Source organism: Gymnoscopelus braueri (genome assembly GCF_963280865.1).
Source record: "Gymnoscopelus braueri genome assembly, chromosome: 15".
Lineage (NCBI taxonomy): Eukaryota > Metazoa > Chordata > Actinopteri > Myctophiformes > Myctophidae > Gymnoscopelus > Gymnoscopelus braueri.
The window spans coordinates 49,050,039-49,065,185 of NC_137620.1; the positions used below are offsets into that span (position 1 = coordinate 49,050,039).

Below are 15,147 nucleotides of genomic sequence, written 5' to 3' on the forward strand. Positions count from 1 at the left end.
AGCTTCATGCATGTCCTTTTGTAAATTATTTTTTATTAGGTAAATATTTATATAGAAAGGTCTAACCAGGGACTGGGGTTGCAAATTAGCCTCGGCTATAAACCCCATTTACAATGCAATGGTTTCATGCCTCACTGTTTTGTCAGGGCACAACGCATGCAGTAACATAGACCTGACTGCTTATTTCTCTCACAAAATTTGGCAACCCAATGCTGCGCCAACAGATCCGATCTACAAGCAGAGGGCTCGTCAGCCAGCGACTGTTTTATGTTTGTAGATCAGATATTTAGCGCAGGAGTAGAGCAGGAATGAGCACATTTGTGGAACAAAGCGATGTGTTCACTTGTTACGTTGACATGGAGAGGAGAGGGACAGAGAGGGACAGGAGAGGAGACGCTTCTGTCAGCGTGGACAGCTGATAGAATGAGAGCTCATATAGGCTCCATGTTTCACTGAAGAGTTTAATGTGACGCTACAGATTGCGCTGTTTTATACGCTTTTTTTATAAAGATTTTACATACAGAATCTGCAGTTACCATTACATTTTATAATACAGTCTTTTTTTGCTTCTGGTCACGTGATCTCTGGGTGTACACTTCTTCGGTGGTGTTTGGATCATTTCCAGGCCCCCCCCCCCCACCCAAAAAAATAATAATGTCCGTGGCAACGCAGCTTTCATTTCATTTATTGTATAAATTTAGCGAGAGGCGAGGTCCCCAGGCTGAGAGCACCGTGCACCGTGGTGGAAAGACTGACGCGATCACAAGGCAACCGCACCGCTGTCTGTCTGTCTGTCTGTCTGTCTGATGGTCTGTCACAGGAGAGCAGCTCGCCCGCCTGCACCTAACAGTTTCAGGAAGTGAACGGGTTCGTTCACGTGCACGCCAACGACCGAAGCATTTTAGAACGAATCTGTCATGAAAATCCCATCACTGCAGACGGTAGAAACCCCATTGAGTTTCTGGTGTGTGGGGGAAATGTGTATGGATTCCCTCCCTCCCTGCTTCTCTCCATTGAATATCAAGGGGCACTAAAAAAAATAAAAAATAAAACACAATACAATGGTTGGTTTTGTTTTGATCGCGGCGATTCTTCCGGTTGTCCGGAAATTAGCTGTTCACAGACAGATTAACGTAAGTGAAAACATAATCCCTCCCCTCGGCTGCCGTTCTGGCCTGGCGGAGATGAATACTAAAAACACAAGACATATCGTCTAAGAGCAGTTTATCTTCTATATCCAATGTTTAGCTATAGATTATACATTGCTATGCTATAGATTATTAGTTACTATGCAGACTGACTGCTTGTGTGCATGCATGTGCTTTCTTTCTGTCTGTTAATCTATCATGGCAGGCCATGAGAGAGTTAATTTCCAAGTTGTATTTCATTGGCTGAGCACTGTTAGGACTACAGCATAATTTATACTTTATACTACGGTGTTGCGTGCCGAAAATAACGGATCTACAAGCTAACAACGCCACAACACGGTGTGAGCTTGTTGATCTGCTATTTTTGCGATGTAACTATCTGTCTATCTATCTATGCAACTGATATTGTACTAGGGCTTTTCACAACTAGGGTTTTTACTGGTCGACTAATTTGACCCAGTGGTAGTCGACTAATCGATATTTACCTATAAAAAAAAAAGCCCATTGTTTTAATGCCATTACTATTATTATTATTCTCCTGCCTTTATTTTTATGCTGTTTTAAGGAAGCGCTTCTGGCACAGCAGCACAGCAGCACAAGTATCCTTAAAAGGGGGCGACTAGTCGACTAGTTGGCGAAAGCCCTATATTTTACTACATTTTAGCATTAGAATGTTTTATACAGTTTCTATTGTTATTCATTTTATTGACATTTCTTTTTTGTTCATCCTTTTGAAACCCAATAAGTTTTACTCTCTTATGGGTCCGTGTACGTTCTGGCAGTTGGATTTTCTTTTGGAAACCACAAACAGAAATCCACCCATTGCGCTCATTTTTCATTTTTCATTTTTCATTTAGGGTCGTGTCGGTTCTTTCGCTCCCGTTCGCTCCCGTGTTTCATTTTTCATTCTTCATTTTAAAACAAGTTATGTTCGTTTCGCTCCCGTTTTTCATTTTTCATTCTTCATTAAAAAATAAAAGATAAAACGTAAGAAAACAGGGTTTTGCTATTTCATTCTTTCATTTCTCGATCTTAATCAAAGATACTGTAAAGACAAGACCAGAAGCGGAAGTAGATTTAGGATTTAAAAATAAAAGTGTATATTTATATATATATATATATATATTAAATATAATTTTATTATACCGTAGGCTACATGATTATAATATTACTATGGCTACATCAATGTTAGACAGATGGACATATATATAGATAGATAGATAGATAATATAAATATATTATACTGTAGGCTACACGGTTATAATATAAACATAATTTTTATAGGCTATATTATTATATTAGGCTATTACAGACCGATCTATATCTATCTGTCTGTCTGTCTGTCTGTCTGTCTGTCTGTCTGTCTGTCTGTCTGTCTGTCTGTCTGTCTGTCTGTCTGTCGGACGGACGGGCAGATATACGTGATTCTCTTGTTTTCATTTAGACATGCGCCTTTTCATCCAAAATGTGTGTTATATTATTTACTTGTAGCATGGTTAATTAATAGTCCCTGTTTGCGTAGCCCCCAAATCGGGCTCCCCAAGTTTTGCTCGCTGTGTGAACTGTTCAAAGACTACTTTGTGACTACTTTTGGTACTGGTGGTGCGTCTCTGACCGTTTCTGTCTGTCTGTCTGTCTGTCTGTCTGTCTGTCTACTCTGTCAACATAGGCCTATACATAGAAGGAACCTAGGAAGAACCTAGGAAATCCAGGTGTCCAAATGTAACAATGTTGATATTGCAGTAGTCATTTTAAATCGAGTCTTTACAACTGGCTGGAAATCTGGAATCTCATGAACTTGGATGTAGGCTATAATACGCTACAATATTCAGACCCTGCCCTATCACCATCGAGCTCAATCTCTCCCCTCCATTGCGCACTGGAGTCTGGACGTTTGGTTGTTCATTGATTACAAGTTACACAAATAACACAAATAACCTCTTGCATTATATGGTCAATAACGTCCAAAAAAAAGAGGGGAATTGTTAAACCAGTAAAAATAATAAAGTAATGCAAAATCCAGAGCTGCTGTGCATACCCACGGGCCACGGCAATGTGCAGGATGTCATTTTACAGGTTATGAATTCATTCGATATATTTTACATATTCTACTGACTACTGGTGAGAATCAATAGCGTTGCGCCTCGACAACTGTGGGTTTCAAACGGTAGAAGCATGCGCAGTGGCGTTTTAAATGCAGAAGTATTGCAATCCCAGATTTGACCACCAGGCGATGGCCGCTTCAATGTTCTACCGTGGCTCTTGGTGCCACCTCCTACCAATACAATATTAACTACCCCCCACAGTTAAGAGGTTCACATCTCACTCTGGGCAGATCTGTTCTTTTCGGTTTCCTCGATTGCCATGGCTGGTACACACTGTATGACTTAAAGTCGTCAGGTTGTACTGTTATACTGCAACTAAAGCCAACACATTTTGGATGAAAAAGCTTATGTCTAAATTAAATAGATTGGCTAAAGTACATGTATGCATCTTGATATATCTGATTCCTAATAGTGTTGCAAGGAGAAAAACAACCTTTGTAACTGCTGGGGATTTCAAAAACAGTCATTATACAGTTGGGTTTAAAATGTTCAGTTGGCCATTAGTGGGCCTATTTGAAAGCAGACATCGTTAGTTGGTGCTATAATCTAACACAGTTGAGACCGGTAGGGCACTATCAGATTATTAGCAATATATACACAATTAGAAAATATAAACAGATAGAACATTTTCCCACAATCAAGAGAAGTGTAAACTTTTTTTTTTAAGTTTTATTTTTCTGGCAGGATAACATGACGGCACCACAGTTTATGCTGATAATTGTAATTTAATCAGTTATACAGCTTAACCATTAAAATGACTACTGCAATATCAACATTGTTACATTTGGACACAGACAGACAGACAGACAGACAGACACGGTCAGAGACGCACCAGTACCAAAAGTAGTCACAAAGTAGTCTTTGAACAGTTCACACAGCGAGCAAAACTTGGGGAGCCCGATTTGGGGGCTACGCAAACTATTAATTAACCATGCTACAAGTAAATAATATAACACACATTTTGGATGAAAAGGCGCATGTGTAAATGAAAATAAAATAATAATAATAATATATTGGCTATAATCAAGTCTACTTATCAATCTGTCCGTAAGTCCGTCCGTCCGTCCGTCCATCCAGACAGACAGACACCGAATATTGATAAGCTCTGATGTACCAGTCCAAAGTTGCATTGTATCTTTTGTATTGATAATATTCACGTTTTGTTTATACCGATTCTGAAACACTTGATGACAATGAGTGGCTTCATTTAAAAAAAAATGTTTTAGGTTACTGCATTAGATAGATAGATAGATAGATAGATAGATATAGCACCGGGAGCGCACGTATGCCCTCTGTCTGTCCAGTCTGAGTGTGTCCCTTTGCCTATATTTCCTCCCCAGTGCACCACAGCATAGAAAAGGACGCTGCAACCACTGTCTGATAGAACATCTGCAGATGTTTATTATTGTGTATTGAGGAAATCTAACATGCTGTAGTAGGTCTATAACATGACCTGCTGAGCTTGATAAGGCTGCTTCATCGTTGCAGACGGCAGTGCTTTCTAAGGGCAAAATATTGTCAAACCCTTACACTGATGACTGACAGGGCATTAGTGAAAGCAGCTACCAGTTATTTGAAGATATTAATCTGTTCCGCTATATAGGCCATTTAAATTGTAGGCTACTGTGTGGAAATAACTGCAGTGTGAATTTATGTAGGCTAGTAACGGTAACAGCCAGGATAGGTGGGCACCAAAAGATTCTGGGCACTAGGGATAACTGGGCACCTTGGACGAGTGGGCATTAGGGACATGTGGGCACTTGGAAGAGTGGGCACATAGGGGTGGAGAAGAGGCGCTAGGGAAATCTGGGCACCAGGAAGACTGGGCACTGGGAAAACTGGTGTTAATAATCATTGTTAATAGAGAATTCAATCTCACAGGCAGTGCACATAGTAGCCTACCCCCTCTTCCTGGTGCCCAGATGTCCCTAGTGCCCACCTACAGTATGCTGTATCCGATTAAAACGTCAGCAGAGATGTAATTTCGATGGTTCAATGAGTAGCGACGCCTATAGCTCTCAAGTCTCAACCCAACTTTCCAAGTTCAAATTATATAGGTAGATTTTTTTCTGTTTTCCCATTCCGTAATATTGCTATTAATTGATCATGCTGCAACTAAATAATATAAATATAACACACATTTTGGATGAAAAACGCATGTCTAAATGAAAAGAAGAGAATCACGTATATCTGCCCGTCCGTCCGTCCGTCCGTCCGAGAGACAGACAGACAGACAGACAGACAGACAGACAGACAGACAGATATATATAGATCTGTCTGTCTTCTTATTCTGATCTGTCTGTCTTCTTATTGACGTAACCATGGTAAATATAATTAGCTTGCATAATGTTAATATATATATTAGGCTATTAATAATAGCCTAATATAATAATATAGCCTATCATAATTATGTTTATGTTATAACCGTGTAGCCTACACTACAGTATAATATATTTATATCATCTATCTATCTATCTATCTATCTATCTATCTATCTATCTATCTATCTATCTATCTATCTATCTATCTATCTATCTATCTATCTATCTATCTATCTATCCATCTGTCTAACATTGATGTAGCCATAGTAATGTTATAATCACGTAGCCTACGGTATAATAATATATATATATATATATATATATATATATATATATATATATATACATACACACTTTTATTTTTAAATCCTAAATCTACTTCCGCTTCTGGTTTTGTCTTTATAGTATCTTTGATTAAGATCGAGAAATGAAAGAATGAAAAAGCAAAACCCTGTTTTCTTACGTTTTATCTTTTATTTTTTAATGAAAAATGAAAGACGGGAGCGAAACGAACGTAACTTGTGTTAAAATGAAGAATGAAAAATGAAACACGGGAGCGAACCGGAGCGAAAGAACCGACACGACCCTAAATGAAAAATGAACGCAACAGGCGGATTTCTGTTTGTGGTTTCCAAAAGAAAATCCAACTGCCAGAAAGTACACGGACCCTTATGCTTGTATAATGGGATATAACACGAAAGACCTTTTCATTCACATGACAATTGTATAAACATTTATTATGATTCCAGACCAGAGTCTCCAACACCCAGCTGTGTGTCTATGAAGAGTGACTGGTCTAAACATAGAGCTCCTGACTTCAGTAATGAACCTGGACCTCCACACACAAAGTATGTGAATCCTCCTATTATACAATATACTAAATCACTATAATATGACACATTGAATCTTTTGGATTGCACGACACACAGTTAAAGAGTTCTATAGACCAACACACTCTGGCTCTAGCACTACCAGAAGGCTGATTTGAATCATTTAGGGTAGAGTATCTTCCTTGGCCGACTGGGAGTGTTTATGCAAAGTTTCACACTGATCGGTCCGAGATGATCTGTTCACAGACAGACTCACATGACTGAAAACATAATCCCTGGATATAGTTCTGGCCTGACGGAGATAATTAGTAAAACCAAGACATATAGTCCAATAACGGTGTGTCTCCTCTGTTCAACGTCTATCTATAGATTTTAAGTTACTATGTGTACATAGTATACATTTGTAAATGAAGTGGTACAAATCACAACATACTTTTCAGTGGTGAAACTGCACTATACTTGCTTACTACTTGTCTGTCTGTCCATTTGTCCGTCCGTTAATGTATCATGTCAGGCCATGAAAGAGTTAATTTACACGTTGTTTTTCATTGGCTGAGCTGTTAGGACTACAGCATGATTTATACTTCCTCGCACTATGGTGTTGTGCGCCGAAAATAACAGATCTACAAGCTAACAATGTCACAACACGTTGTGAGCTTGTAGATCTGCTATTTTTGCTATGGATCTATGGAATATCTGTCTATCTATGCAACTGATATTACACTGCATTTTAGCATTCAATCTTTTTTCAAAGTTTCTATTGATATTCATTTTATTGCCATTTTTTTGTTTATCCTGTTGAAGAGGTTTTACTCTCTTAATGGGATTTAACACTAAAGAATCTTGAACAAACTTGTAGTTTTCATTCACATGATAAAACATGCATAATGATTCCAGAAGTGTTCACCACAGACCAGAGTCTCCAACACCCAGCTGTGTGTCTATGAAAAGTTACTGGTCTAAACATAGAGCTCCTGACTTCAGTAATGAACCTGGACCTCCACACACAAAGTATGTGAATCCTCCTATACAATATACACTCTATAACACAATAAATATGTTTTTGGGCGACCACATTAACACGATGGAACCTAGCAAAGGTGCTAGGAGACGTCCAGTTGGCCGAGGCACAGATATCAGACAGGGGAACTCAACGGAGCTGTGCCCAAGAGGCAGCCATACCTCTGGTGGAGTGCGCCACCACAGAGGACGGAAAAGGTTGCCCGGCCAACCGATACACATTAGTGGTAGTATCAACAAGCCAATGCCAGAGTCACTGTTTAGAAAGTATTTGACCCAGAACTTTCTCACCATAGCAGACAAAAAGCTGATAATTCTGTCTGATTGCTTGTGAAAAGCATAAAGCATTGTCATCGGCCAAACATGGGCCAGGGCATCCAGGCCCAAGGGCCCTGGGGGGTTCGTCATGGAGAACCAACTGGGGCAGTGAGAGTCATCCTGAGAGGCGCTCTCCCGAACCTGTCCCAGAGCTGCTGCACCACTTGAGGATGTAGACGCCAGTCTCCCTCTCGTGGCCCATCCCTTGAGAGTATGTCCGCTGCCCAGTTCCAGATCCCTGGAAAAGGCGCAGCTCGAAGAGATGAAAGTTGGGTGTGAGCCCATAGCAAGAGTTCCCGCGTCATCTCGTGAAGACGGCGGGACCTCAACCCCCCCTGGTAATTGACATAAGCCGTCCTTCCAGATATGGCAAAAAAAGATGGAGAGCTAGTTAACAAACACTCCTGCGTCACCAGGAGGCGACGGTGTCTGTGTAGCCTTGTTCAGAACCTGAAGCCCCTGTGAAGACAGATGCACCAGAACCGCGTTCTTACACTTGATGAAGGTATGTGGCGCCAGAGAAAGCCCGAAGGGGAGTACCTGGTAGTCATAGGCCACTCCCTCGAACGCAAACCGAAGGCACTTCCTGTGGAGAGGATGGATGAAAATATGCATCCTTCAGATACAGCGTGGTGAACTATAGGCCCTTGGAGATGGCCTGTAACATGTGAGCTGGGGACAGCATATTGAACCTCAAGTGTTTTAAGCAACGGTTGAGGACATGCAGGTCCAGGATAGGACGGTAGCCGCCGTCCTTCTTCGGGACAAGGAAATATGTGGAGTAAAACCCACTGAGCCGTTCTGACGGCTCTAGTTTCCGTACAGCCCATTTTGCGAGAAGCAAGGTTACCTCCAACCGGAGGACCTTTCTTCTGACATGGCCAGACACAGTAGTCACCCCGAACGCCCTGTTAGGGCGTTGGTCAACACCAGAATTGAAGTTTGTAGCCCCTCAGTACGGTGTCCAGCACCGCTTAACAGCTCCCAGCTGTAAACAGGGTGTACAGTACGAATGTTACGTATATAACCATGGTTAAACACTGCAAATCAACACGCACACCCGTGTGTTAGCTCTTAGCTGCATACGGGGCAAAGACAGAACCATGTGGAGGTTCTGGTCCTACACACCCGCTGCATAGACTGTCACTCACCTGTTTATCAGCCCATGGCCTTATACAGGGAGGATTAAACAGTTTATATTCCTCTTTATACTTACCAAGCCCACCTTATATATAGCTTTGCTTACATGGGGGAATTCACTGGAACAAAAAAAAAAATCAATGACTGTCTGTTCATGGTGTTGGGTTATCTATCGATGCACCTGTTGTACTGTATTTTGAGTACTATTTGTACTGTTGTTATTTTGTTTTGTCATTTTTATTGTTGCTGCAATGTCAAGGAGCCACAGACCAGAGTCTCCAACACCCAGCTGTGTGTCTATGAAGAGTGACTGGTCTAGACTAGAACCTCTGAACTTCAGTGGTAATGAACCTGAACCTCCAGACACAGAGTATGTGAACCCTCTACAATGTACACAACAAAAACAGAATAAAGTGATCTCATGCTAAGTTTGGAGGTCTAAGTACATAATGCATTTACAGTATATATACACGGGTGCACATAACATTTTTGGTCTAGTTCTCAGGGGAGCACCTGTGTGCGACTGACTGTGTCAGGATTCGAGGCCACACTCACACAATCACGTGCAGCATGCGTCTCCTCCCCCTCCGCCCCGCCCCATGGGTGTGTATGGGGCGGACACGTGCTTCACCGTTAATGTGTGAGAGTGGCTTCAGGAAGTAAATTCCTGTCCCAGCGGTCCCAGATGTTGGTACGCCTCCCTTCGTTACCGCGCAGCATGCATTGCAGCATGCATTGCAGCATGCATTTTGACGACGCATGCGCACCAGTTATGTGCAACCCTGTGTATATATATATATATATATATATATACTTCACTAATGAACCCAGACCTTCAGACACAAAGTAAGAACTAATGATCTCTGTGAAAACACAAAGAATGAATCCACAAAATGTCATCAAAATGAAAATGCAAAATGTCCAATGGATTTAATGATGGGGTAGATTGTTAACAGTACATTTAGTACAGTCAATAGTTATGCTAAAATGATTTCCCCCCCCATCGTGGTCCATTGTACTCAATTCATCAGTAAATGATGAATGGGTTATCACTGGTTATTATCATTATATAAGTTCATAAAGTATACCAATAATAATAATTATTATAATAACATTAATAGCAATAATATGTTTCACATTAGACCTGACCCAGGCCCTCCACCTCCTCCCCTGGAGCTTATGATGCGGTTGTAAATGGTATTGCCCTCACTGACTTAAGCAATATTACACGAGAGGGTGTGCTTTACCGTCATTATTGGCACGCCTGTGATGCGGTCAGGAACGAGGCGAAGCCGAGTTCCGCGAGCATCACAGAAGTGCCAATAATGTAAGGTAAAGCACACCCTCGAGTGTAATATTGCGATTATACAACAGTTACCAACAAAACACATCCAAATGTATTCATATTGTGGAGCAATTCATAATAAAAATGTTTCGCTATTATCCGTTTCCCTGTAAAGAGAAGTGTTTTTCACTGAGACATTAAATAGTCCCTGTAGCAGCGCGAGCCTGTGGCACCGTCTCATCAACACAGCTGAGCTATCAATGCTTGCGCAGTGGAATGAATTCCAGTAGGCTATATGCTCCGTCGTACGACCGTGTCACGTGGCCAAAATAACTGATCTACAAGCTGACAACGCGGCGCGATGGCGACGCGTTGTGAACTTGTAGATCGGCTATTTTCGCTGTGCGATACCTGGCGACGCGTTGTGAACTTGTAGATCGGCTATTTTCGCTGTGCTGTTTGTTTTCCTACCGTGGGACAGCGTGACGTCACAGCACAGCTGTGCCATATATGGTCTAATCAGGTGCGGACTGCAGTGCGGAGTGATTTATTAATGTGATTAGGCCCGTGCTATGATGCTGGTTTGAAGCACGGCTAGAAAGCTATTTCAACCAATCAGATTGCTTGGTCGGAACTACCTGTTGTATAATTTTGATTATATTATCCACTGCATCATAGACATTATTCACAGCACTGGTGAGAGTCAGAGGACCCACAGGGGTCCTTGAGGAGGTTCCAGGGGGTCCCTTGTGGGCTTGTAGATCTGCTATTTCATTTTAGTATAGTAGAGATGTATACCTTCAACCTTACATTCCACAAGGAGAAATCATAATATTTGTTTCTCCATATTGATCGATATATACATAGATCACAATCTCTAATTTAACGCTGCCAGCTTAAAGAGTATCATGACTAAAGCCTGGAGAAACAGATGGTCCATTAGATAAACCAATGCTTCACAGACTGAGGGGTTCTTGAGGGGGTTCCAGGAGACCCCCAGATAAATGATTGATGGTTTATATGATTTATATCTCTGGCACTGTGACCCTAATATACATTGTTAAAAGTTCAGTGTTAATTTAACTCTTGAGAGTGTACAAATGGAACCAAATGGACCCTTACAGGTCTGTAATTCTGAGAGTGTACACATGGAACCAAATGGACCCTTACAGGTCTGTAATTCTGAGAGTGTACAAATGGAACCAAATGGACCCTTACAGGTCTGTAACTCTGAGAGTGTAACAAATGGAACCAAATGGACCCTTACAGGTCTGTAACTCTGAGAGTGTAACAAATGGAACCAAATGGACCCTTACAGGTCTGTAATTCTGAGTGTACACATGGAACCAAATGGACCCTTACAGGTCTGTAACTCTGAGAGTGTACAAATGGAACCAAATGGACCCATAAGGGTCTACACTCTCAGAGTTAAATTAAGACTGAGGTTTTTGAATACATGCAGTTTGAATCCAAGCAGTGCAAATGAGGTGAACCGTTATAATAATAATAATAATAATAATAATAATAATAATAATAATAATAATAATAATAATATGTACTGAAACTGTCTGCAACTCACCAGAGACGTATGGACATGCTGTACAGCCAGGATGCAGTGCCTGTAGTTCATGTTAAACAGGACCTCTCTTGTCAAGTCAACAGCTCACCAAACTCATTGGTCTGGACTGGTGATAGCTGGCATGATAGTAGGCTATTTGTATAAGGATTGACAGCGTTCACATCATTAGCGCTAATAGGTGAACACGTGAATAAACACATTTCAGTCAGACAACTCTTAGATTGGATTAGAATATATATTTATTAGCAATATATATTTGCAAGCTTGAGCATGGTATAGAAACAAGAGGAAGCATAGTTTGGCGTCAGGCCTCTGAATCCATTCATTCCCTGTAAGGATAACATTTTAATGAATGTTACATGCCAATTAGCATTTACAGGGAATGAATTAAACCCCCATGGGGATCTAGAAACAGAGCCTACAGGTGGATGCCGGGGAGGCGGGTGGGATGACTTTCATGGGCAGCAGCAGGTAAGCAGCGAGCAGCGGTAGCAGATCTCAGCAATAGCAGCAGCAGCAGCAGCAGTGACACACGTCAGCTTAGCAAGACAGGGAAGCCAGAGTGAGCAGGTAACAGAGCAGTACCTATAACCACCCGATCAGGAGGAAAAGTGCATGTGACCTAGTCACCTGATCGGTTGCCCCAATCCCTTGAGTTGCCTGGCCTGAACTAGCTCCATAAACTGCGCCTCATTTCAGTCAGACAACTCTTAGATTGGATTAGAATATATATTTATTAGCAATATATATTTGCAAGCTTGAGCATGGTATAGAAACAAGAGGAAGCATAGTTTGGCGTCAGGCCTCTGAATCCATTCATTCCCTGTAAGGATAACATTTTAATGAATGTTACATGCCAATTAGCATTTACAGGGAATGAATTAAACCCCCAAAACAGCAAGAACCCCCAAAACTGCTTGGGAGCACAGAGCCTGACGCCGGACCAACCATCTGTGAGAATGGTGGAGCTCCATAACTTGATTCTTACTAACATGGTAGTGTTCCTCAACATTAAATTTTTTAGGTTTACTTAAACAAATGCTGCATGCATCCATGTGTTCAACAAGCCTGATGAATCCAGGTACCTGCTGATCCCTGAATTCAGGAGTCCTAGACGATATCCTAATATGGAGTCCACAGCTGTGCCGCACCAAATCGGATTCGAAGAGGACATTCTATATTTATTTCTTTTTCAAAGAAATCTGCTATATATATATACACATATATATATAAATGAGTCATCCTATGATGAATGATAACTATTGTTTATCATCCATAATAAATAAAGTGTACTGACTATGTGTGTAAAGACGTGCTATCTTTACTTAACATCTGAATCAGTACTATATATATATATAATATATTAGCCTGACTGTATAGTCATAAATAGCCCAACATTTTTAAAACCCAACATATTAAATAGCCCAACATTTTAACGCCATGAAGTCACCAATAACTAAATCCCCAGCAATCCACCCGAGTTGTAATTAAAGCGAGCAGCATTTATTGAATTAGCGATAGACCAGCGAGAGCGCTCATACTCATGAGCTTTTAGCCTGCAGAATGTCATCCTTATTAACCAATATCTACGTAAGCTCCTGAGGACCATTGCCCTATAGATTTAAGAGAAGCGGAAGGACAAGCAGCGCTGCAGGTGTTGCTACACCAATACGGAGGATGGAGAAAGCCCACAGCTTGAGCAGATCTCGCAGCTTTGCAGTGAACCAGTTCAAGTTTAGGCCTACAGATGGAGAGACAAACACAATGTTATTGCAATTCTGGATTAGCCCGGCCATCCTATGACCAATTTAACCCATTTTGGGTTCATGTTGCCATTTACCGTATAGCAACATGCATTTTATATATATATATATATATTTTTTTTTTAACTATTTGAAGTTTCCAGAACTTAGTCAGATTTAGAAGGAGATTTTAGAATCGGCCTCGGTCTAAATTGGTTAAACGCCATGTGGCGCATATTAGCAACATAGCAGTTGATGCAGAAAAATACGGTATACAAGCTTAAATTATAGCTTGCAGAGCTTGACGCAGATTATTAGACATGTGAATAATATTAACTAACGCCGATATCCCTCTCCATCCATAGCCTAATATATTTAGCACGAAATGCCATCTGTTGCAAGTCTGGATCGGCCCAACAGAGCCAGACGGTTGGCAGAATTGATTTAGCAGAGTTTTAACAGCAAGCTAGGCAGCTCAGTAGATGATGCAGCATAGGTGCCGAGAAGACATTGAGAAGCCCACATCTCAAGCGCTCTCTCACGCTGCCTTGAGAGCCTTGTGCTAGCCCGCACAGTAGATGATGCAGCATAGTGTTGAGAACATTGAGAAGCCCACATCTCAAGCAGCTCTCTCACGCTGCCTTGAGAGCTCACAGTGCCGCCAAGAGCGTAGGTAGCTCAACCTGGAATCTAGAACCAGAAGCAGAATTATCCTTGCAATTACCATGGTAAGCCACCCTGGATGAGATGACGCCGTTATAAACCGCTGGGACAGGAATTTACTTCCTGAAGCCACTCACACATCCCCGGTGAAGCGTGCGTGCTTCACTTGTGGATGTGTGGGGACGCATGCTGCACGTCAATGTGCGAGAGTGGCCTCAAATCCTGACACAGTCAGTCGCACACCGCAAACTGCTGGTTGCGCTGCAACACTCGACACCAGTGATGAACACACCGTGATGTGGTGCTAAATATGCCGTGAGCATCCCACTCGGCGGATACAGCAGCGCCTTTTATACGGGGACAAATACTTCCAGTCACCCAGCTTTTGATAAGCATGAGACAAGCAAAGAGCCCATCAACATAGTGTAACTATTGATAACAGGAGCAGCCAGCATCGGAGTCCCTCTTTTATCCGTCCAGCGAGATATGTCGCGGCAAAATATTATTATATTTTTAATTTTATTTAATTGGTGCACACCAGCCAACATGGACAAATGACTGATATCTTGACTCTACTGAAGCCCCACTATCTATCCTGTTGCAAACTTTACTTCTGAACTCTTGATGCTCCTAACATGACAACATCACTTGGCAACCAACTTTTCTATATACCATGACCCTCCCATATGGAAGCAAGCATGCCGTGTTTAGCTTGTGCTACGACAATCCAGAGCTATCTACATAAGCATGCAGAGTTAGCTTGTGCTACGACCAATTTGATAGCTTTACGCATGGGAAGCAAAACATGCTGTGTTTAGCTTGTGCTACCAACAATCCAAGCTTCCACATGAGAAGCAAACATGCTGAATTAGCTTGTGCTACGAACAATCCAAGCTTCCACGTGGGAAGCAAACCATGCTATGCTAGCCTGTGCTACAAACGATCCAGAGCTATCCACGTAGCAAGGCATGCTGAGATAGCTTGTGCTAAGACAAT

General features: G+C 41.6%; 1 protein-coding gene across 1 annotated transcript in view; it reads left to right on the forward strand.

Moving 5' to 3' along the window:
• The window catches only part of LOC308102372 (uncharacterized protein), a 1,220,233-nt gene that overhangs the window by 1,178,451 nt on the left and 26,635 nt on the right, over positions 1-15,147 (forward strand). Inside the window, exons 37-39 of the mRNA XM_080452057.1 lie at positions 6,324-6,422; positions 7,302-7,415; positions 9,142-9,252. Of these exons, the coding sequence (XP_080308183.1) occupies positions 6,324-6,422; positions 7,302-7,415; positions 9,142-9,252 (324 nt within the window). The remainder of the gene's footprint in view (positions 1-6,323; positions 6,423-7,301; positions 7,416-9,141; positions 9,253-15,147) is intronic.